The sequence below is a fragment of the Suillus plorans genome (genome assembly GCF_016647745.1).
Source record: "Suillus plorans strain S12 chromosome Unknown HD556scaffold_16, whole genome shotgun sequence".
Lineage (NCBI taxonomy): Eukaryota > Fungi > Basidiomycota > Agaricomycetes > Boletales > Suillaceae > Suillus > Suillus plorans.
The window spans coordinates 522,954-546,439 of record NW_024537400.1 but is presented as its reverse complement, the minus strand read 5'-3'; the positions used below and the strand labels follow the sequence as shown (position 1 = coordinate 546,439).

At 46.1% G+C, this 23,486-nt stretch overlaps 7 protein-coding genes across 7 annotated transcripts; 4 read left to right on the top strand and 3 right to left on the bottom strand.

Moving 5' to 3' along the window:
- Positions 1 to 2,820: 2,820 nt before the first annotated feature.
- On the bottom strand, positions 2,821 to 5,545 carry HD556DRAFT_1306600 (uncharacterized protein; the record flags this gene model as incomplete). Its single annotated transcript, XM_041299935.1, has 11 exons — positions 2,821 to 2,894; positions 2,958 to 2,993; positions 3,298 to 3,451; positions 3,500 to 3,673; positions 3,893 to 3,906; positions 4,144 to 4,654; positions 4,835 to 4,987; positions 5,037 to 5,084; positions 5,248 to 5,338; positions 5,362 to 5,479; positions 5,542 to 5,545. The coding sequence occupies 11 exons, from the start codon at positions 5,543 to 5,545 to the stop codon at positions 2,821 to 2,823; spliced, it is 1,377 nt and encodes a 458-aa protein (XP_041162572.1).
- A 238-nt stretch (positions 5,546 to 5,783) lies between these two features.
- HD556DRAFT_1306599 (uncharacterized protein) lies at positions 5,784 to 6,664 on the top strand (the record flags this gene model as incomplete). Its single annotated transcript, XM_041299934.1, has 4 exons — positions 5,784 to 5,873; positions 5,895 to 6,203; positions 6,253 to 6,415; positions 6,594 to 6,664. The coding sequence occupies 4 exons, from the start codon at positions 5,784 to 5,786 to the stop codon at positions 6,662 to 6,664; spliced, it is 633 nt and encodes a 210-aa protein (XP_041162571.1).
- An 82-nt stretch (positions 6,665 to 6,746) lies between these two features.
- Positions 6,747 to 9,023, bottom strand: HD556DRAFT_1441019 (uncharacterized protein; the record flags this gene model as incomplete). Its single annotated transcript, XM_041306211.1, has 10 exons — positions 6,747 to 7,019; positions 7,079 to 7,180; positions 7,229 to 7,660; positions 7,710 to 7,952; positions 8,005 to 8,115; positions 8,161 to 8,349; positions 8,397 to 8,537; positions 8,585 to 8,695; positions 8,751 to 8,786; positions 8,838 to 9,023. The coding sequence occupies 10 exons, from the start codon at positions 9,021 to 9,023 to the stop codon at positions 6,747 to 6,749; spliced, it is 1,824 nt and encodes a 607-aa protein (XP_041162570.1).
- A 332-nt stretch (positions 9,024 to 9,355) lies between these two features.
- HD556DRAFT_1441018 (uncharacterized protein) lies at positions 9,356 to 10,002 on the bottom strand (the record flags this gene model as incomplete). Its single annotated transcript, XM_041306210.1, has 2 exons — positions 9,356 to 9,502; positions 9,550 to 10,002. The coding sequence occupies 2 exons, from the start codon at positions 10,000 to 10,002 to the stop codon at positions 9,356 to 9,358; spliced, it is 600 nt and encodes a 199-aa protein (XP_041162569.1).
- A 170-nt stretch (positions 10,003 to 10,172) lies between these two features.
- Positions 10,173 to 11,218, top strand: HD556DRAFT_1233442 (WD40-repeat-containing domain protein; the record flags this gene model as incomplete). The annotated part of the gene is made up of 4 exons (XM_041297592.1): positions 10,173 to 10,335; positions 10,392 to 10,800; positions 10,851 to 10,910; positions 10,960 to 11,218. The coding sequence occupies 4 exons, from the start codon at positions 10,173 to 10,175 to the stop codon at positions 11,216 to 11,218; spliced, it is 891 nt and encodes a 296-aa protein (XP_041162568.1).
- Positions 11,219 to 12,675: 1,457 nt separating this feature from the next.
- HD556DRAFT_1441016 (uncharacterized protein) lies at positions 12,676 to 15,974 on the top strand (the record flags this gene model as incomplete). Its single annotated transcript, XM_041306209.1, has 8 exons — positions 12,676 to 12,739; positions 12,790 to 13,097; positions 13,149 to 13,443; positions 13,503 to 14,438; positions 14,494 to 14,762; positions 14,913 to 15,118; positions 15,169 to 15,491; positions 15,541 to 15,974. 8 exons carry the CDS (start codon positions 12,676 to 12,678, stop codon positions 15,972 to 15,974), a joined length of 2,835 nt encoding a protein of 944 aa, XP_041162567.1.
- A 2,237-nt stretch (positions 15,975 to 18,211) lies between these two features.
- On the top strand, positions 18,212 to 21,348 carry HD556DRAFT_1233350 (uncharacterized protein; the record flags this gene model as incomplete). Its single annotated transcript, XM_041297587.1, has 11 exons — positions 18,212 to 18,541; positions 18,599 to 18,817; positions 18,892 to 19,071; positions 19,127 to 19,323; positions 19,373 to 19,574; positions 19,632 to 19,789; positions 19,844 to 19,940; positions 19,998 to 20,177; positions 20,261 to 20,446; positions 20,515 to 20,844; positions 20,896 to 21,348. 11 exons carry the CDS (start codon positions 18,212 to 18,214, stop codon positions 21,346 to 21,348), a joined length of 2,532 nt encoding a protein of 843 aa, XP_041162566.1.
- Between the last annotated feature and the right edge of the window lie 2,138 nt (positions 21,349 to 23,486).

The following is a 23,486-nucleotide window of genomic DNA, read 5'->3' as shown; positions in this document are numbered from 1 at the left end:
TGCAAGAACACCCAAAATCTGTCCAAGTTAATTGGAAAGTATAGGATTTTCGGTAGGTCGAAACACAGTGAATCAGTTGCAAACTTGTAAAGTACTACACGAGAAATCTACTATTGTATGTACACCGATGTTTTAAGGTTTCAGCCACTCGGCTAGTTCCGAGTCACACTCGTCATGCTTCACTAAGTCCAACAGAAAGAACTTGCAAGTGTGTTGCAAGGGGCTTGCAACTAATCAGTCTACCACACTAGCAATCACTGCGGAAACAAGTTTTTAGACGCACGCTAAACGGAGGGAGAAACCAGGTCTAAACGGACTCAAAATGTACTTAGCCGCTAACCGTACGCAAAGCAGACATGTCGGTGATTTTAGGTAATTTTGGTGAAGTAACAAATGTAAATAGCATCTTTTCAGACTTCGCGAACACATCTTTCCCGACCACTGTTTAGTCTCTTCAAACACTTGTTATCCCACCACTAACCAGATCCGTAAATCCTTGCTTTTGACCTCTTTTTAAGGTAGCTTGGGCGAAGGTGAGTATTTTTGAAAATTCTTCTAAGTCCTCGTTTCATGCTATCATGATGGCAGACCGCGACACCATCAACATCGAGCTGCCTGCTTCTAGATTTCAACCCCCTCTTCCACTGGTCACCTCTTTTACCCGCTCGTCATTCCACATGTTCAACTTCGGGAAACATAGGTGCCATCCAAACCCCAATCAACCCAACCCTCCACAAGACACTCTGACCCATTCTATGGTCATGAGCAGCCTTCGCGGTTGTGCGCCAGGTTCATCACCCATCTATTTGCTTGTCCCGAATAACCCCCATTGTCTTCTAACTCTCAAGTCAAGCTCCTGCATTTCATCGCATATGCCTCCCACCGCACAAAGTTGCACTCATCTGTTACCTTCGCTGCTCTCGTCCTCCTCCAGCGATTGAAAGCATGCTTCCCCACCGCTCGGGGATCTTTGGGACACCACCTGTTCATATCTGCATTCAGTTGGTGTGGGTAGAACTGTTGATGATGTAGCTTTGTTGAGCTGCTGAAAGAATTTGAGCAGTGCAAGTTGTAGTCAAAGTGGGTGGGGAGTCAAACTGCAATGTTATTTAATGACATGGACTGTCAGTATGACTGACTGGGCGCAAAACCAGCATGTAAGAGCATAAGTAGGGTGAGCGGGAAAGCCCAGATAGTAGTATAGAGGTAGATGGGAGAGCCCATCCAGTGTAATCAGGGTCAGTGGGTGAGCCCAGATAGTAGTAGACAGGTTGACGGGAGAGCCCAACCAGTGTAATTAGGGTTGGCGGGAAGGCCCAGATAGTAGTAGATAGGTGGATGGGAGAGCCCAACCAGTGTAATCAGGGTCGGCGGGTGAGCCCAGATAGTAGTAGACAGGTGGACGGGAGAGCCCATCCAGTGTAATCAGGGTCGGCGGGTAAGCCCAGCTAGTAGTAGACAGGTGGACGGGAGAGCCCAACCAGTGTAATCAGGGTCGGCGGGTAAGCCCAGATAGTAGTAGACAGGTGGACAGGAGAGCCCAACCAGTGTAATTAGGGTCGGCAGGAAGGCCCAGATAGTAGTAGATACGTGGATGGGAGAGCCCAACCAGTGTAATTAGGGTCGGCAGGAAGGCCCAGATAGTAGTAGATACGTGGATGGGAGAGCCCAACCAGTGTAATCAGGGTCGGCGGGTGAGCCCAGATAGTAGTAGAGAGGTAGGCGGCAGGGCCCAAACCGTGTAATTAGGGTCAGCGGGACAGCCCAGATAGTAATGGATGACTTCCCATAGGCAAAATATTTAGAATAGAATATATCCAATTTTGAAAAACAATGGGACATCAAGTTTATTTTTTCATCTATACAATGATATTCAACCATAGGACAACTACATACTAGATATAAATCCTTGATAAATGGATGATTTCATATATTCTCTTCTGAACGATGATAAGGTGGACATCTTCAAGACACACTGGAACAATAGGCCACATGAGGCCAGTGGCCTGATTTTATTTGACATCTGTATATTGTGTTCTGTGTGAGTGTGAGGAATGAGTGCGTACGTAGAACAAGGTCTATGTGAAAAACAATATTTCAGTCACCGCTGTCTCGCTTAGTATCATCAATCACAAGAAAATTGGATTACTCAACAACTAGTACTGCACTCAGTGTCGTCTATCACTGGTTTGCACCCACCCACCACTCCCTCCCAAAAGTGCGTCTCACAAACATTATATATGCTAGCAAGGGTCAGTTTTGTGGTATATCTCAAAATTGTGGTTCAAGCGCATAGATCACCCTTAAATACCTAGTACTACTCCTTCTATGAATGTACAAATTGTGAATTTTAATGCCGTCAAAATGTTCTAAAAGGACCCCTATCACTCTGATTTATGTTGGGAAAGCCCATGAGATAAATGCTCCAGGATGTCCTAGAGACATGCCAAATTTATCCCGGATGGGACTGGGAAAGATCACAAATGGGTACTAGGGATAGCCCAAATATTGCATTCAGAGTGGGCCGGGACATCCCAGAACATAGGGTAAAATAATGGGAATACCATCCTAGAAGACACCTACTAGGTGCTTTGCTAGCCACAAACACATAGACCTAAGAGGTCATTTCAAGTGGTTGACTGAAGTGACACATGGGCCCACCCATCTATATTTTATACCACCCTCGGCCCACCCATCTAATACAACATCCCATACAACACCCTCGGCCCACCCGTCTAATACAATATTTTATAATACCCTCGGCCCACCCGTCTAATTTAATATGTGTCTGGGCCCACCCGTGAATGTGATAACAGGTACCTACCCATCTATCTCATACACATCTACCTTAATACACCCATCTGCATAATATCCAACTACCTCGGCCCACCTGTCTACCTAATATTCATGTACATCGGCCCACTCATCTACTCTATATATTCCCTGCATGGGCCCACCCGCCTCCATCGGGAATAATTTGCCTCCCGGCCCATCTGTCATAGTCGAGGATATTTTTATCATGGGCCCATGGTCCGCTGGCCCGTATCATATGGGATATTATGCATGTCTGTTCCCTCGTATTATACGGAGATAGGTCACTGTAATATGTGATCAAACTCCGCTGGCATTTGCCACTCAACACTGTTACAGTGTACTACAAATTCTAGCACCACAAGATCAAGTGTTATGTTACAGTGATGTATACAAATATATAAGCTATTTTTTCAGCGCCAGGGTTCCACTGCATTGCATGTGTGAGGAAATGATTAATTATGATAAAATTACAAGAGTTCTCACCTGGTGAGACCTGCAGATCTACAGCCAGTTCGACATCGCCCAGAGCAAAGCTACGCATAATGTCGACAAGATCCCCGGCAGCAGTAGCCGAGTAACCTTGCAAAGTAACACACTTGACTTGAGGAAGGGCTTGAATCCAAGCCGCAGATAGTGCCTATGCCCACGATTAGGATTGAAAAAGTGCTGTAACAATAATACATACCAATGAATCACTTGTAGCACCTGTAGCACTGGCTGAACCATCTGAGCAGTCAATCGCCAAGTGTTTGATGCAGACCATTGAACGGGTGCCCGACCAACACATCATCGCTGCACTAGAATGACTATTAGGTAGGGAAAGGAGGAGATATCCGATGCTGTCACAATGGCCGACACACTGTAAAATGGAAGTGATGTAGTCGGGTGATGCATCATGAGCTTGTAAGGAAATGTGAAGGCAGGTGAGGTTTTGTTGTTTACGATGACTCCAAAGGATTGGAAGGAGATGTGACAAGGGTCTGTCCAGGGTAGACAGAGAAAGAATCAAAGGTTTGGTGACTCAATTAGCCCTCCAGGGAACACCAGCAGGTCGTGGAATGACGCTGAGGTTACTGACAGCAGGGTGACGGACTAGAAAACGAATGAGCGTGGGTGGCGCACAATCAGCATCGACTCAGAGTTCGACAAGCATTGGGATCGTGAAGTGGCACATGAGTTTGTCCCAGTGTGCAGCACTGAGCTTGAAAGAACTGAGTCGAAGTTTTTCCAAACAGGGGGAAAGACAGATGGTCTGGATTGTGAAAGGAAGAATCTTTGGGGAAAAAAACGCCCGCGAAGATGCCTCAAAGGCTTTCAGGTTGTTCGCACCTATACACGCCTGGATTCGGGTAAGGCCAGTGATAGACAGCGAGACTGCGCCATCACAGAAACCCATGCACGTCAGTTCTTCGACACCAGAAGCACAGATATTTTCTAGTAATGCAACCATTTGAGAGAGAACCGGGGAAGTGAGAATGTCGAAATTCCAAAATAGTGTGATGTATTTTATCGACTTGTGGGGGATGGACTCGGGCAGACAAAAATTATCCATCCATCTCCAAGTTGACAAGACATCAAAATTTGGTGAGTCCACACGAATGTGAAATAGATTCTTCGGGGAAGTTGGAAAGTCTCTTTGGACGAAGAACAGCGGAGCAGCGATTTCTCTTAACAGAGAAGAAACTTGCGTGACAGAATGCAGATCTTGCGCTCCTAGAAGTGCGACGGTAGCGATGAGGATTTCCGCAGGTAGAGACCATATGAAGGTCTTGGTGTTGTATGGCTCATAAAGTGTCACACATTTGATCCCAAAGGGACCTAGTTGAACATCCACTTGACACTTCATAAAAATGTCAGACTACAATCTGGAATCAGTAAAGATAATTATATATAGCAGTGACTCCATACTGCTTCCCTGAACAACCGCTTCGCCATCGGACTGGTTAAGTCAGTGTGGTGGCGACTTATTTTTGGCTATAACTTTGTTAACGCTGATAAAAATATTTGAAATTAGATATACCGTGATATCAGAATATACCGCAACAACTTGACACATGTCGCCTGTAGAATAGGATTCCAGAATACGTCGCTTTCGAGGGGTGACCGAGTCACCAAAATCGATTTTGCGCTTCAGGGATGGTGCATCGCTTTCAAGTGTTAGAGCGTTGATGTCCTGTATATAGAAGTTAAGTCAAACACAATTTTGATATGGAGAATCTTACCTTCGAAGGTCCTAGACTGCCACAGACGTCAGTCTTTGACACGAAGTCCTGCGATTGTATTGAAGAATGTAAGTCACGAAGAATAGAGATAATATATGGGGCGCACATCACGACAAGCACTTTTTGGACTGGAGATGCAACTTGTCGAGTTTCCCACCGCAAAGGCAGGAGAAATGTATGATTGAAGATGACCTTGACGATGTTTTTCTACTTTCTTTAAGTCGCGCAAAGTTGTTGCGCCGGGGACAGGGAACTTATTGTTTAGTTCTGGATGTGGAGAAATCATTGTTTTTTTCATATTCCTAGAGGATACAGCGGCACTCACGGAAGCGAGTATGGGTACTGGGAGACAATATACCGAATGCAGCCTAAGATGAAGTCTAGACGCAACATCGACTGTTGTTGTGAAGTTACAGTGGTCTTGGTGCTACTAGGGTTTGTGACTTGATTCAAAAATTACTGATTTAAAGATTACAAGTCGGAACTCAACTAAATCGCAACTCACTCATGCCGTGCACATCACGCAACAAAAAGACTGCACCCCGTAAGGTGCGTTTCAATCCATATGCTCGGCCCTACACTTCAAGCAATGAAAGTATTGCACCGATCACTACACCTCTAACAAGGACACTTGCCTTATATATCGACGAGGAAGTGACATTGAATACTGCTGTAAGTAAATATGTCAAGGCCGTGGCCAGCAGTGACTGAAATGGACATTCATAGCTTTAGTGGATGGGATCCGCTATGTTGATCGACGAAGCCCCTGTACTCGACGGGACAATGGGAAGTCGGCAAGACGTCTCAATGCTGAACATTGATCTGGCAGACGATAAGGTTCGCAATATTGTTATGTAGCTAGGCTCTAGGACTGACCTTACAGCCTCAAAGGTTAGAAGCACGTTCCTGGTAGCGAACTTGATAGCCCCTGATGCCAGTCACCATATGGGGCGACTATCTCCAAATAGAAGAAAAATTGTTCGCAACCTAGAGAAGGTGGTAAACAAGTGTATTGATTGCAATTGCAAAGGGGACCATCCTACTACTGACCTTTTACGCGAGAGGATCTATGCAGCACTTGAGGGAGCAGTATTGAACATAGAGGTGGATGAGATTATGCGCAGGCATGTCTCGAAAGCCGAGAACTCCAAAAACGACGACAGACACGTAAGATGGTCTTTCAGTTTCCAGTAACTCTACTGATGAACTCTATTAGAAGCTTCCAACAAACAATGATAATTTCATCCCACCTGCCGCACAATGCATTTTTAACGGCATGAAACGTGGACCGTTCTCACTTGGAACAGTCCTCGGCGCGCAATCAGAACCACACGGACTATTTTCATTCAAAGCAGTTCCAGAGCCGCTAAAAGTAAAATGTAAGTCAGGTGCACTGCCTGCTAGAATGCCAGGAGGATACCCAACTGCATAAGAATGTATACATACGAAACTTGAATGTACATTACATACACCAGTGTCAACTGCAGAATCGTTAGTTAGAACCAAAAATCAATGGATGACCACTTACACAACGGACTCTCTGACTGCGCCTGGTAGATCAAGCCTCCCTATTCACAATTGTTGGTTTGCCTCTAGTCCTGCTGGCACAGTCATCTGCAGTTCAGTAGACGTCACCGGACAATTTGTCAACAATACTAGTACATACATGGCATCAAAATGTCTGGGCTACTTTATCAAATTGAAAATCTACTAGCGAGCAACAATAATCTCCATCTTCTGGGACTTCTTCTTAGATACTGTGAATGACAGACGTTGGTCAGCCAACCAGGAAGGATTATAGAATGTTCTTGGCAGGCCTTCGATTGCTATGCAAGAAGACTCCCGATGAGTGTTGCGAAGACGCTTTGCAGGCTTGTTTCCGCGGGGAGTGAAGATCGAGGCACCCGTCAAACGCTGTTGGTCAATAATCTGCATCTCGTGACTGAAATCTGCCCTCCATGGCATACTCTTCTGATGAAAGACCTGAAGATCTCCATCTTTGTGCTCACTCTCGTCAGAGCTCATGCCATCTTTGCCAAGACCACAATAGATTGTAGATACACCCACACAGCCTTATCATCCTTCCCTGTCGCATTCCTATCACTCAGTAGCGTCAACATGACTTTTTTTCGAGTTTCAAACTTCTAGTGCATAGTTCAATACTCTTCTCTGAAAGAAACAAAGTAACTGACCGTCGCCCTGTGAGTGATGACCCTAGCGAGCCACAGTCGCTCATTCGTCTGATCCACGAGTCGATCTCCCACTTGTTGCATGGTCTCGCGAGTACCGTCGCTGAGGCTGAGAGGCTGAGCCTTTCTCCAACACCTGCGGCATTGACTGAATTTCGTTATGATATCATCTTTGATTGATTGAGGAGATCGCCTAGACCATTGGTTGATCGCTTGCAAAGTTGTATACTGGGTGCAGAGTAAGTCAATGACTTTTTGGTTCCACTCGGACCTGTATGTAGTCGCCATATCCCATTGCATTGCAAGTGGGTCAGGACCTGTGCTTATTCCATGTGTGAAAGACAATATGGCTTCGCGCGACGCCAGCACATGAAGCATATACTCTTCGTCTTTTGTGGCGTGGAATGCAATTTTGAACAATTCTCGGACATTTGCCTGACATTGTTTCCGTGAGCAGAATCATTTGCTTTAAATAATCACAGACCTTGTTATCCCGGTGCTGGGTATCAGTAAAACTTTTGACGGGGGGTTTAGGCTGTTTGCGTCCTGAGCGAGGTCCCCGGGGAGACGTTGTTTGAGAATTCTGAAGAACCTTTGCGAGTGCCTCAGCAAGCATGCCGACAGTCGCGTTCCCGATCGGGATGTCTCCTAAGAGTGAAGTCAGGGGCATACTACTATCCATCTGGAGTTCCTCATCTGCATCAGATTCTGAACTGGAATCAGAAATCTATGATGTGCGGTATCAGGAGACAGAATGAATGTGAGACCCGTCAACTTACTGGTGAAAATCCAATGATGTTGGTACATGTAGCCACAGGTTTTTTGCCCACAAGATGCCACCAGGCAGGTGTTGACGCGGGTGATGCAGTGTTGGCATGTCGAATTTGACTCTGTGAATTCATGAGAACTCTGCATACCAGTGTGTCAATACGTACATCCAACGAATTAATCTTGGAACTATACTTGGCATCCAAGCGGGTTAATTCAGCTTCATTGTCGGCCAAAAACCTATCTCTTGCTAAATGCATTTCGCGTTCAAATTGAACCTCTTTCTCCACCAATAAGTGTTCTATTTCAGCGCGGCCCTCGTTTTGGGCTTTATGAAGACCAAGTGCCATATTGTTCTGTTAATGCAAGTCAGAATGCTGATATGGCGGTGAAAGAATCCTACCTGAAGCTCTGCTACTTCTTTACGATGGTTCTGGTCCAAGGAGGCGAGGGCATTAGCATTGTCACGCTGAAGAGATTGGTTCTGTTGCTGATACTGTGCAATGGCCAACTGCATATCTGATTCGTGAACATTCGAGGTGACCTGAAGCAAGTTAAGTGTGAACGTGAGGGATGTGAGACTACATGCACCTGCGTGTTGCATTTCCGGAGTAGAAGATTATGGTTGCTAAAATGTAGCTCGCGCACATCTTCACACAGCTTGAACGACTGATCGACTTCCTTGAGAAAGACTTTATTCGGCTAAATATTCGTTATTCGTTAGTTGACACAAGGAGCCGAATTGGATGTTCCTCACCCACTGCTTGTCGTCATCTCTCACCCTACAGACAGACTGCCAAGGATTATCTAACTACATCGGACACTCCTTGCTGGAGGAAATGACTGGCTGCGGTGGGTACATGTGAGTTATTGCTGAGGGACGACAGTCATCGTGATCTACACTAGCCAATGTACCACTCGCAGGTGGGTACATATGGGCTGTGGTCGGAGGAAGCTCGTTGAGAGGGTGTGACTCAATAGCTTCAGGGACCGGATCGTCCGAAGAGAAGAAGGACATTAGACGAGACATCTTGATGCAAGAAATTATTCTGCAATTCACAACTTATCTGAGGACGACTTACCTGGTTGTGTAACTGAGTGCGAAAATGTTGGTTGTCACCTTAATTCATTCCCGAGTACATACAAGCAAAACCAACCGAACAAAACAGACAATAAGTTCTTATCATGACTGCTTCTGATACGTTCGACTACTGCTTCCCAACTGCTTCCGAAATGATGGGGTCTATTGAAATTTACGAGAACCTTTGTGTCGCGCCTTGGCACAAGTATTTTTTAGTTGCATCTGAATCATATCCCCGACTGGCCAACTCCCATGATAATCAGCCAGTTCTGGAAAATGGCCTAGAGCCTTGAAAAGAAGTTAATATCAAGCAGCCATAGCAACCGCAGAGATACCTCTTTATAAACCTGAAGCAAAGCAGCCGGAGCTTGAAGTTTCTTGCTTTTGCCAACGTGACAATGCTTCTCGATAGACTGGTGAACGTATTCCTAATGTTATGTGAGGATGAAAAAAAAAATGATAAGCGCAATCCCACTTTGAGATTCTTGAAGCGCTCAGCATCCCAGTTAAGCACCTTTTCCAAGTTGTACCCACCACAGCCAGGACGCCCAGCCTCACCCTCCGGTTTGGGGATCTTGGAGTCCTTGGAATCTATGGAGGACAAGGAGGAATATGTTGACACCTTCTCAGACTCGCTGTTCTGTGTGAACTGTTCTGGCGAGAAGGAGACTAATTTGATGACTTTGGGAGTAGGTGTGGGAGGAGGGATGGGTGTGATTCCATGAGACATGATCGTGAAGATGCGTGAAGGAGTAGGACTGCGTCCCCTCAGTGGAAGGGTAGAGAAGGCTATCTCTTCTTGTGGAGATAACAAGACGAGCGATAATGTATGACAAAACATCTCCATATGATATGTCAGTAATGGAAGGGCCTGGGGAGGACCTTCAGATTCATGAAAAGGGGTGACGGGAGTAGAAAATTGAGGCATGACTGACTTTGGAACTGAACAGAGCCAGGAAGATATTTAATGGATGACGGCAATCCGGGCCTAGATCGGAACCCAGCGCCCGCCCAGGGTTGCCTGGTAATGGCGTTGTCGTCTTATTGTATACCACCTTATAAAAGTGTTCAACTCAGTCTTGGCGTTTATAACTACTGATGCTTTTTCTATCCACCAACGGCTGCAAAGAATATCGGCTTGAAGGGCGCCTCATCGGACACAAGAATGCCATCAATTGCCTAGCAGTCTCTCGCAATGGAAACATGTTGGCAAGCGGGGGTAAGTGGAATATTCAGAATGTCATTTTACATACTCACCTGAGTACAGGCTCAGACGGCATGAGGAGCTGGGACTCAAACGACGAGTGCAGCTCCCAGCTCCATGTCAAACCCCAGCCATCCAAAATCCAGCAGATCCGGTGACCTGTGCATGCTGGATAACTCGGCAAGAAGCAACACGCGAGACACTATGCTATGGCACAGGGCTGGGTTTCATAAGCATTTGGCAACAGCAAGGGGAAGACTCGAAGGACTTCCACGCAAAAGTATCAAGACGAATTGGGACAGGTAAAGAGATCATGTGTCTTACATATAACCACACCGGCGATGAAACTCGCATTGCAAGCGTAACACGCAACAGATGGGTTCAAGTATGGGCATTTGACTCCAAAGGACCATTGATACCGATCTTCAGTGTTGAGCTGTCCACCACGATCCCGTGCACTGTCCAATTCAAACGAACGGCAAGTAGAAACCTGTTAGTATTTGGGATGTATGACAGCGAAATGTAGGTGCACATGCATACATATTATCAATGAGTTCAATAATGTTTTTTAGACATACACTTCGAGGCTCAGACGGTACTATTGTCGGTACAAACAAGGCTGGACCTATGATGTGAGTGTTGGCATCGAACAAGTCAAATCTACTCACCAATTTACCAAAGCGGGCATGCTGCTGTGGACGCCCCTCAAACACTATTCCTAATCGACAACGTGGTTAACGGATTCAGCCTACATCGTTTGGAAGATGGAGCCTGCATCTGTACCTACAATACCAATCCAGTGAAGACATTCCCAAAACAGGTTGTTTTTGGGGACCGGGCTACCCTTGTTGTTGGAGGTAGCGACACAGGAACTATTCAGATTTTCGACAAGAATGACGGTGCCCTTAAGCAAGTATTGCAACACGCAGACAGGGGGTGAGTCCAAACTGTAACGGTAAGTTATTTCATTGATCAAATGAACGTGAATTTGACCAAGTATAAGACGTACGACAGTCCACAACACAGCCTGATTTTTGGAGCAACATCTACCAACGATGCAGAACCGACCATCTCCATCTGGTGTCGCAAATGTGCGACATCACCAAGCGACCGTCCTCTGGGGTCAGAGGTCAAGAATTTCGTATGGGGAATAATCCAGCTAGCTATCGCAATGGCGATAATAGCATATGTTAGTAATATGGTACGTGATAAATGTATGTGATGCAAAACACGCACTGACTCATTAGAATGCAGTTGATTGAACATTCGTCGGGGATTACATTGCTGGGAAATGCCTGGCGAGAGTATTCAAAATTGGGGGCTGAAACGGCTGACCTAACGAATACTAACATCCGCTCCTTGGTAGAACAATATATTGAGTCACTGAGGGGTGAAGAACTTGAGAGAGCGCAAAGCTCTGGAACAGATAGGAGACATAGACATGGACAAGCGAAGCTTGTAAAGCCGCAAGATATGCTACATGACGTCATTCTCCTCGGAAATTGATCTTGAATTTATTTAAGTACTCACCATGGGTACTGGAGATTCGAAGAGATGTATTATTTTGTACAATTTGGACTTAAGGCGTGAATTACTTTATGTCATGTAGATCAGAGTGCACACTTACATCCGAATTGAGTGTTCCGAAAGTGTGACCCGCCTGGGGACACACACCGCATGGAACAGGCAGCTTTCATCGAATGAATCACTCTAAGTTGCATTCCAAATCAAATTCTTAAGTCTTACATCGTAATCTAATCTATGCGGTACAGTATGTAATGAACACTTGCAGTAGTGAGAGTCCGAAAGGAAACCAGATTGTTGAACAGGCACTACCTATATACTGAATGACTACATAATCAAACTCCACCAGAAATATTACTGAGGCACCCACTTTGCGCCCACTCGACAATCTGGAAAGTTCTGCCGAATCGGCATTGCCAACTGAGTTTTAATATGTAAGTCATTCTGTATTTATGGCTGCGTGTTTCCAAAATGGTCTTTTTTCCGATTCCTGTAATGTGAATACGTAGTGTAGTGTAGAAGTGTAGTGCGGAGGTGTGAGTCACTGTATACATCCACCCACTCATTATGCTATTTACTAGTAGTAGTGGGCTGCCAGGACTTGACAATTAAAGACAAAAAACAGCGCTATGGTCTGCAATACCTTCAACACAATAGACAATTTGCGGTGTCCACCGTTCACCGTCCACAATCTCAACCACACCTGCTGCTCTAGCCATTCACTATAGATACTGATCTCGCGCCTTCATGGTTTTCTTTCCACTACTATCACCTCGATATGACAGACTTTGTGTAGACTACTAAATAAGTGAATAAAGTGTGTAGTGTTCTAAGTTTACTTGTGATAACGCTGAACTCTAGACTATAGAAATCATGTCCAAGCGTGCCGCATCTAATGACAATGCACCCACTCCAAAGGGCATCAAAATTAATGACGGTAAGTAGCAATATGATGTTCCTGATATCGTTATCCATGAGCAATCACAGGGAATCTGACAGCACCACTGGCGGATAAGCATGCATGGGCAATTTTGGAGCAGTTCCTTATGACGGACATGATGTATGCTCAGATGGAAGAAGCCCTTTCATTGTACCTCAGCAATCGATATTCTGAGGACGATTGGAAGGAATCCCGAGATGCACTATTTTCCGGTGACGGCGATGACAACCTCGCTTTGAGAAATCTTTGTGCTGTGAAGGCAAAGCACATACCCTCGGTGTCTGCTTCCAGTGATTCTTCCGTGGCCGACGGACCGTCCAGTGCGCGCGTCCAAAGTTTGCATAGACCAGCCAAAGTAAGCAAAATAGGATGACTCTGATACCCTCTTATGCTAATGAATCTCTAGTTAAAAAATCCCTACCTCGATCTGGCCGCAGAGGAGGGGGAGGATGATGACGAGGAGGAGGATGACCACGACCATAACGGCCCCTCTGGGCCGTGGAAGGTTACATCCTTGCCAGGATTATCATTGGCCGCTAGGTTTGCCACGGCCATCAATAACATCATGCATAGATTCGAGACGACACAGCGTAGCTCATCACAAGATCACCAGAATATTCCCTCCTCGATATCTGACTTGATCCCTTCGAGAAGTTCAACTGAGCTGCAGGGCGGGAGGATGTATCTTCTTCATGTCCACCGTAAGTTTTTCTATCAATTTAATGACGTTCTTCACTCATTCTTCACTCATCGATCACAGGAAGTGTTACAGATTATATTGCTACACACCTTCGGAAGAAACATTTCATCGTTAAGGTGTCAGCTTGGATACCTGGTCAGCTTTACATGGTTGCAGACAGCCCTAAAACAATCGCAGACTCGCTTCCTTCCTCACTCTACCTCGCCGTCAAGCAATATGTTCGTATATCGGATGAGGAATGTGAAGAGGTCGAGCGTTCTTACTGCAAGCTTCCCAGCCCGGCGTGGGTGAGGATCAAGCATGGCAAGTATAAGGGCGACATAGCCCAAGTCTTCGATTCCAATCTACCGAATGATTTCATTGCGGTCTTGGTTCCGCCACGGGATTTCCCATACTCCATGCCTCCAAGATCTCGATCCCTACTTGACCTATCCCGTCTTCCGAACGGGAACACAGTTTCCAACATCACTCATGGCGAGAAAAATGTAGGATGCGAATACAAAGGAGAAAGGTATTATATGGGCCTCCTACTTCACAGCTTCCACCGCGATCACCTAGAACATGTTGTATGTCCCCATGCTGACGACATTCAGCTCCATTTACAATCCGGGTGGGAACAATCATTCCTCAAGAGAACTGTGGTTGCGTTTTCGATGCAGTTCTTGCATGTAGGCGACTGCGCCAAAATTGTTCAAGGAGATCTTAGTTCAGAAATCGGGAAGGTCACCTCAACCAACCATCCTGCTGGTTCTGCCACCTTGGAATTGAGCTTGAGTGGACAGCGAAAGGAAGTAGAGCTTCGACTGCAGGACATAGAGCGCGTGTTTCGGATTGGTGACATGGTTCGAGTTGTAGCAGACCCATACTTGGGTGTGGAAGGCCACATTATTCAGATGGTAAATGATGTATTTTGTCTTTGTCAAGACGTCTTGAAGGAAGAGGCGAGTGTCTCTTTCCACTTCAGCATTTTGCAAAATCATCTAACACAACCTGTAGGTGAAAGTTTCAAAGTACTATCTAGACCGCCGCCCTCTGAGCCACACATTGCAAGCACAACTACCAACGCAGCAACTTTTTAAGCCTCCTCCCGATGTTGAATCCATCCAAATGGGGGATTACATAGAAGTGCTTATTGGGGAGCACATAGGGAAGTGTGGCATTGTGCGTTGGCTGCCCAAAGGAGCAGACAGTCTGTGGTTCCAGGATGGAACATTGAACATTCCAGTTCCCATTTCATTCATTCGGCGGACCCACCTCCCCCACCTCCAGACATTGCAGTACACAAAAGACAGGGGTTACGATGTGAAACCTGGAGATGTTGTAAGAGTGGTTTGTGGGCCAGAGTATCTGATGAAAGGGGTTGTTCGAAGCGTCGACTTTCCAAAAGCTCGCTTGACCCTACTCTCTGACATTGACCATTCGCTCATTAGTAATATTTTCCTCAACCTACGCATATCTGACTTTTTCTAGGTTGACGTTCCCATCTCATTTGTGGCAAAAGTACGCAACACCAACTTTGATTCTTTCAAAAAGGAAATCGGTCAAGAGGTATTTATCATTGGAGGCGACCATAAGGGCTACCGAGCCACACTGTACAGTGTCACCTCTGAGACTTGCACCGTTGCCGTGCATGGGCAGCAGCGCATCAAGATCGAACTCAAGGACGTTGCAACCAGGTAAGCGGCACGCACATTTCATGGTGGATCAATTGCTTATATGTATTTAGGTACAGAATGAGGTTAAATGGATCGATACTCGAAGGAACAGACATGTTGTCTTTCTGCGAAATGCGGAGAAGATCGTATTTGGCCGCACAACCTCGAAGTGTCACACCCCCACCCGAAAAGGTTCCTTCATCGGTTGCCATCACAGGCACCAGCACGTCAACATCCATGTGGACTGCCTGGACCTCCAGCCCCGATGATCAGACCGGTAATCCTTTGCCCGGTGTCAATCCCAACTCTTTGACTACCGAATCCAACCCCTGGACTGTCAACGCCGACGATACACTAGATAGCATTGATGCTCGAACAGAGAAACTCAAAGAGGGTGAGTCTCTCTACGAAGGCATTATAACATTCACCTGATTTCGTCCTAGGCCCGCTAGCTTGGCTGATGAAGAAGGAATTTTCTTCCAAGCTCAACACACATCACATGATGTTAAAAGTCTTACCCTCCTTCATGGGAGGCAGGCTACACAACCGGTTTGTATCGACAGCCTGTCCTGATCCCTTCCTCGGTCTGAATGGACCTGCTCCCGATGGTTGTGTTGCAGTGTTTTGCTCATCGAACAGTGCAGGCGCCGTGATTCAGCACTATCATATACCCGTCACAGATCTGAGCCCAGCCCCTCCCCACAAAAAAAACCAACAGTGCCTTGTTCTGGACGGGAGTCATCGCGGTTCCATTTGTAATGTAGCTAAGTGTAACCTTAAGAAGAACACTGTGGATATTGTAATCGCTCCTTCGACTTCTATTAATCTGCGTTTCAATCAAATCTGTCTTGTAGAACAGGTATGCACGACTACGTGACCATTATCGTACCATACCCATACTATACCATACCATATCATTTACCAATAAACACTTGATTCTCTGTTGCGCTCTTCCGTGTACCAAATGCCCGACGAATCCCTCATGAACGCCCGATGAATGCCCGCTGAATGCACAGCCAGTGCCCATGTCATTTTACCATGCAGAAAACTTCACATTTTCTGTATCACATTTTACCATCGGGAAAATTTAAAATTTTAACCGGAATGAGAATGCTGGCCATTATATAATACTTTACAGAATATTTTCTGCGCTCAAATTTTCCATTTACCAATGGATATAATTGGATTACAACATTTCGTAATCTGCATTTTCATTTTCCTAAGCGGAAAACTTCCAATATTCTTGTCTATTTGGACAGGACTTAAAAGTTTTGTCAAAATGTGTTACTTTCTCTGTCAATTCATCATGCATCAAAATGTGTTGTTGTGTCGATGTCGAAATTTAAACTGAAAATCCTTTATTTATCAATCCCATTTTGATTTCAGTCTAGCTTGTAGGAAAATTCACAAACTGCCGGTGTGTGAGAGGAACAAATGATGCTCCTGACTGTATCTATAAATGTTGTGAGGTCACGCGTTGCCTAGTCTGCTATACTTGAGACGACAAGTGCATTCGACCCTAAAGGGGAAGCGAGTGCAGCAAGGATCTAGAAGTAGGCGCTGCTGGTTGGCTGATGTGAAGCGCGGGAAAGCGAAGGTGCGCGCAAGGCGCGGGAAGTGCGCACGCGCGTGAGCGGAAATGAGAGAGTAAGATTGAGTTTGCTTAAGTGGTGATATGATGCAAGACCAGAGATGTGAGTGCGAGGTGCCAAGGAATAGATTGCAACTATATTCTGCTAGGTAGTAAGTGGGTAAGTGGGAGGTTAAGTGGAAAGTGAGTTAGGTGAGTAATATTATGTACTGCTGGCGCTTATATACGGCGCCTAAGCACTGTCATGCGGAGCCGAAGCGCTACCGAGTGAGGTATGTAAAGATATATGTAAGTAAGGGTCCATGATAAGAATAAAGGTGGTATGATATGCAAATAAGGGCAAATGGAAATACACGCACTAGAGAACTTGGTAGACAGTGGATGGATGCTTCCAGATGGCGGGTGCTATGGGGCGCTCAAGTGCGGGAAAGTGCGCGCGCATATATGTCGTGAAGCGCGGGAAGTGTGTGTGCATGTTGCGCGTTGCGCAGGAAAGCTGCGCCTCATATAGGAATAGCTGCAGATAGCATGCAGAGTGATGCTACAAGTTCGTGCCATGTGTCGGAAATTTCCAGGGGTGCCTTGCAAGCGTTCCATATTGGGACGCTATTTGGACCACATTGGAACTAAATTCCCAGGGAGCGTGACTTATTTTACTCACTTGCAAGCAGGCTCTTAGTACTTACAAGCGATTCTAATGGTGCCGGGTGATTATTGATAATTGCAACCACAATTCATTATGTCAGATTATTATGATAATCTTTCGTCGACGTCGTTGCTTCTCATTGATCCGACTCCTCCCATCATCGTGTTTGAATCTTTAGCTGCGTCTCTTAGGCTGTATATCTTTAATTTGTACTACTCTTGTGGCATGGCCCCCAACTGAAACACGACGAACCGGGGACGTAAATATATTGCTTCAACATCATCCAACAACCAAGTGGATTGTCAGTACTGTAACAAGTCATACTCGGCCCGCGGGATCAAATCTCACGAACAAGGGTGTCTGAGAAGACGGGATAAGAAGAATGATGACAAGGATTTCACGGCACTTGCAGCGCGTGCAGTAGAGGAGGAGCTGCAAAGGAAAGGTAAGCGTCGATTAAATTCTGTCTTCATTGACATATCGTCTTGTTGATATCAGTGTACTAATTAATAATACTTTTCGCATCATTTTTAGAAGCACGTCGAGAGAAAAGACGGCATCGTAAGGAGCAAACAATGGCTTCTGCTGTTGTTGCTGCTGCAGCGCCGTCGGTCCCTTTGAGAATGGTCCCGGATGGCACAAAGAACTCGTCGCCTGAGCAAGATCAACAGCCTGACGACTTCACTGCAGGTCCATTGTCTGAAGGGAATTCAGATGTTGCCGATGCAATGAGCATCAGTAGAGATTCAGATGCACGTCAATGTATGTATTATTTTGACTCGTGATGCACTCCCTTTCTGAAATCTTAATTACAGGTTCAGAATCAGATACAAGCATGGGCATCCCCGCGTGTACCACCCTATCATCGCTCCCAATCATGCCTTCAGCTCCTCCTAATCTCGATACTTTCAAGACGGAATACCACCCACACAGCGGCCGTGCGACTTCTGTAGAGTCGTTCTCCACTTTTGGACGCAAGGAGCATCAGCTGCCGCCTATTGTCGACAACGAACCCTGGCAGCCTTTTGCTTGTCGTGCGGACTTTGAGTTCGCCGAACTCGCACACCAGGCTGCCTTGAACAAGAATCAAACAGATGAGCTGTTGCGGCTCATCTGGAGAATTGCTGACGGCCAAGTGAAATTCACGTTCAAGTCCCATGGTGATGTTTCAAAAGCCTGGGACAGGGCTGCCAGTCAAATGTCACCTGTGAGAGAAGAACACGATTTTCTTTTTTTACAGTCGTATTAGACATTCCTTTGATAGTTCGAGAAGCATACCATTACTGTTGAGCACAAGCGGGAGGACCTCAAGTACAACATATACACACGGCCATTGTGGGACTGGGCCTTGGACTTGCTACAGGACCCGCTACTGGCACCCCATTTTGTTTGGGATGCACAGCGATTGTACAAGCACAACGGGATGCGTTACGAGCGCTTTGTACATGAACCTTGGACTGGAGACCGTTGGTGGAACGTTCAAGTATGCTATATTTTTTGTATTATTGTTCATTTGTGATTCTACTAAGTGATACCCTTTATATATTGAATTCACAGTCGTCTTTACCTGAAAATGGCGTCCCATTCGCATTTATATTGTATGCGGACAAAACTCATCTATCTTCTGCCGGTACAGTCAAAGCCTACCCTGTCTTCATGCGATGCGGAAACTTGCCTGTCAATATCAGGAACACGGATGGACTTGGCGGTGGGCGAATGGTTGGCTGGCTACCAATAGTAAGTGAAATTAGTGTTAGTTCTGAGTTTCGCGCGAAACAGTTCTTTTGTGCAGGTTCCTGACGATTCTGAGGAAGACGGAAAGCTCTCATATGTCAATCTCAAACGTGTCGTATGGCACAAGGCATTCTTCAAGCTGCTCGAAACCATCATCATCTATGCCAAGGCAGGGTATGCATATACATGCTATGACGGTGTCATGAGATGGTTGTATGCATTCATCTTGCTCTTATCGGCTGATTATGAGGAGCAGTAACGTTGTTTCATACTTTTTTCTGATGGTTTTCTAATCTAATCTTAGGTGCGTGATGGCACTGATACGGGGAACCAATTGTCACTGTCCCTGTCCTATCTGCCTCGTCCCTTCAGACAAGCTCTACGATAACGCTTCCACTTATCCGACTCGATCATCTGATGACACGAAAGCTTTGGTGGAGCTATGGACTAGGGACCGTGTAGCTGGAGAAAGCGCACTCAAAAAACAGGGCCTACGGCCTATTAAGGTCAGCACTTGCAATCAAATGTACCAATTATTGTCCCCCATTAATCATGTCTTACAGAACGTCTTCTGGAAAGTCCCAAATTCTGATCCTCATGACACGATTTCACAGGACCATTTGCATGTATATCATATGGGTCAGTGGAAACATCTCTTCGGCGAGCTCAAACAACGCATTGCAGCCCTTGGACGCAGCAACGAGAAGAAACTGGATGATCAGTGAGTTGTAATTGTTCAGACTACATGTTAGCAACCCTATTTAATTGCTCGCAGGTTCGATACCTTCCCGCGATGGCGCAATCTTAATCACTTTGATCGGGTTACTAATATTACTTACAGCGACGGTAACAAACTTCGGGATATCTCCAGGGTATGATATGACTTCGTGGCTACCAGTTCTCATGTTAACGAATTACTCTTCTCATAGCAAGTTTTGTATGCCGCACAGAACATACTCACACGCGCAGCGGATGAAGCTGGCTATGCACTACTACGGTGTATAGCGAGCTACCTACATATCGACATGTATATTTCACTTGACGTGCAGACTGAAAGCACGATTGCTGCGGGAAGGGCAGAGGTGTTAGAGTTTCAGAAGCGCTTAGAGGTACGTCATAGCAGTTCTGCAAATTGTCGTTAGTATTAATTCACTTATCATTGATATCTCAGGACTACATCAAAATCGTCGAGGAGACTGATCCAGACACGATCAAGAACTGGAACTTTCCAAAGATTCACTCTGGAAAGCATATATTCGATGACATCATGGTGAAAGGTGCCGCTCGGAACTTCAGCACTCGACCAAATGAGAAGCAACATGGACCGATCAAACGGTGGTATCTACGGCAGACCAATCGTAAGGATATTGCTGATCAGGTACGTTCATGCTTTTTAATTCTAACTCTCAATGAGTCGCTCCATACCACTCATTTCGTGTAACATAGATCCTTGAGCTCGACCATAAGAGTGTCGTCTCTGAATTTATTCGCAGTCGTATCGAGTGCCTTGATGAGGAACGACGCAAACTCATGCTTTCGCAGGAAGAACTGGAGGACACGGACTTGGATGATGAGAAATTTGAAGAACATTTTCATATCGGTTCACCCCTCAAGAATCAAACAACCCTTTCGCAAGTGGAGGAAGAAAACAAGTCCATTCGTGCGTTTCACCAGTTCCGGAAGAAACTCGCAACATTTCTCAACCATTTCCTTCCCTCTCACAACATACCGCTGCCGGAAGGAACAACGTGGTTGAAACTTTCAGCACAAGACCAGGTAAATTGACTTTCCTCGCTTTTACTCGAATCTGACTTTGTATGTCGAAAGATCCATGAATATCGATACTTGAAAGTGCATTATGAGTCTACCGCTGACTGGAAGCTAGCTACTGACTACCTGCGATGCAACCCAAGCTTCCATGGCAAAGAACGGCGTGACTGCGCTCTAATACGCACACTGGACAAGGACGGCCGCGACAAAAATATATTTGTGAAGATATTATGCATGTTTAAGCACACTGTTGGCAGCTGTACCTTAGATCTCGCGCTCGTTCTACCTATGGATGCCTTAATTGGCCCACGTCGGTGTATGGATCGAGAACTGCGACTAACTCGACTTCGCGCACGGCCTGCTTCTTCATCTGAGTTTATTACGCTTCATTCCATCATTTGTGGTGCTCTTCTCGTTCCAGATTTTGCTCATGATGGAGATTATTTTCTTGTGGATACTGTGGATACTGACATGTTTCTTCGTACTGTACATTCACTACAGTTACATTAGTAATAACGGTTCATTGACATTACCTATCTCTTTTAAACTTGTCCAGAGTACCCTCCTTCCTCTTCTAACTCTCAAGTAAGGCTCCCCCATTTCATCGCATATGCGTCTCACCACACTGACAAACTTTAATCCATGACCTTTCCAGCTTCTCAAAGCACACTTCCCCACTGCTTGGGAATCTTCGGGTCACCGTCTTTTCATATCTGCTTTCATGCTCGCATCCAAGGTCATCTGTGACAACACTTACTCCAACAAATCCTGGAGTATTGTAGCCCAGGGTATGTTCCAATTGCGAGAAATCAATCAGATGGAGCGCAAGATGTATCAGTATCTGGAGTGGGAACTCAATGTGGATTCGGTAACGCTTAGGGAGTTCGAAGACATGGTCAAGAAAGATTTCGCAGGTCAAGGACCTTACCTGACTTATTGTCATATCCCGCATTCCGGACCAACATCTGACGACGTTCCCACGCCTCATCCGGACCTCCGGACCTCCTGTCCATGTCTCCAGACCCAATCCTCTATCCGTCCGGATCCCTGTACTCCTGCATCTGATATCCGGATGCCAGATCTGATATCCACATCTCCGGATCTCCGGATCCGACCTATCTGTCATGTCCGAACCCAAACCTTAAATCAGCGCCCATCCCCTTATGGTAATCACCTGTCTCCGGACTTCCGAACATCCGGATCTGACCCACGTCTATCTTCCTTGCGTTCCGGACCCAGACCTATCACGCATTCATCTCCGGACATCCGGATCCGACCCGCGTCTATCTTCCGTGCCTTATCCCTTTGTATGTTCCTTCTTGAGTTAGACTTCCTCATTTTCCGTACCTCATTTCATCTCCGAGTTCATTTCCTATGATCCGTCTTATTTTCTAATACATTTCCACATGCTCGTACATAGCCTTACCCCTCTGCTTACTGATCTGCACAGACTTGCCTCTAGTATATAAACCCCAGTAGATACTCCTGTATTTCCTCAGTCTGAATATCATACACATATTAGTCCTCGCACTAGTCTTCACACTGAGTCCTCGTAACAGTTCTATTCCTCCGACTTAGTAATCATCCATCTCAGGCCTAGGGAGGAATTCCCTAGGCCGGAGCTCCGCTCCTCCGCTCCTCCACTCCTCCGCTCCTCCGCTCCTCCGCTCCTCCGCTCCTCCGCTCATCCGATCCTCCATTCCTCCGAGTTTCCGGATGTTCCTCCGGAACTTTCCCGCGGTCCTCCGGACCTATTCTGCTTCGGACTTTGTCCTTGCAGCCTTTCCTCTGTTTCCTTCTACTCAGGACAAGTCCTGAGTAGCCATTACACATATCCCCGTCAGGACGAAACTCCATCGTAATTTCCGGAAGTTCCTCCGGAACTTTCCCGCACTCATCCGGAAGTTTCTCGCACTCGTCCGGAAAGTCCTTCCGAAGTTTCCCACGCTTCTCCGGAAATCCTTCGGACTTCACTGGACTTTCTCCGGACTTCATTCTGAAGTTAAGGGCACATACTCGGGTAAGGGGCGCAGCGCATGAGCTGAAGCCAAGCCCCTTGGAATCAGTCCTACCCTTTGTGCATGGTCTTAACACTTATATCCTTCCCTCCTCATCCAAGACAACCCCTCCACCTACCACAAATCCCTTCCCGCCTCCTCCAGCCGCATTGGCCCCCATGCCTTCATATGGCCATTGGTATCCATCACCTACTGCACCAAACTCCAATACATGACTTTCGCTACTCTCGTCCTATTCTAGCGACTCAAGGCACACATATTTCGCCATTATGTGCTCAGCTCATCACGCATCTCTTTACTTGTTCAGAGTACCCTCCTTCTTCTTCTAACTCCCAAGTAAAGCTTCCCCATTTCATCGCATATGCGCTAAGCTCATTATGCATCTTTTTGCTTGTCCAGATCTTCGGCTCATTATTTTCTCATGTTCGACGGCTCACCTATCTGCCCACACTGAACCGCTTTACAGCCATTAATCGAGAGCCAGCTTTTTGGGTATGTACGCTCCATTATTATTACACTGCCTCCTACTAATAATCTCTTCCCATTGCCTCCTGTTGATGCTCGGGAATCTTCGGGGTACTTAATAGACTATCAATCGTTCATCTCCGCTTTCTGCATGGGGACATGACA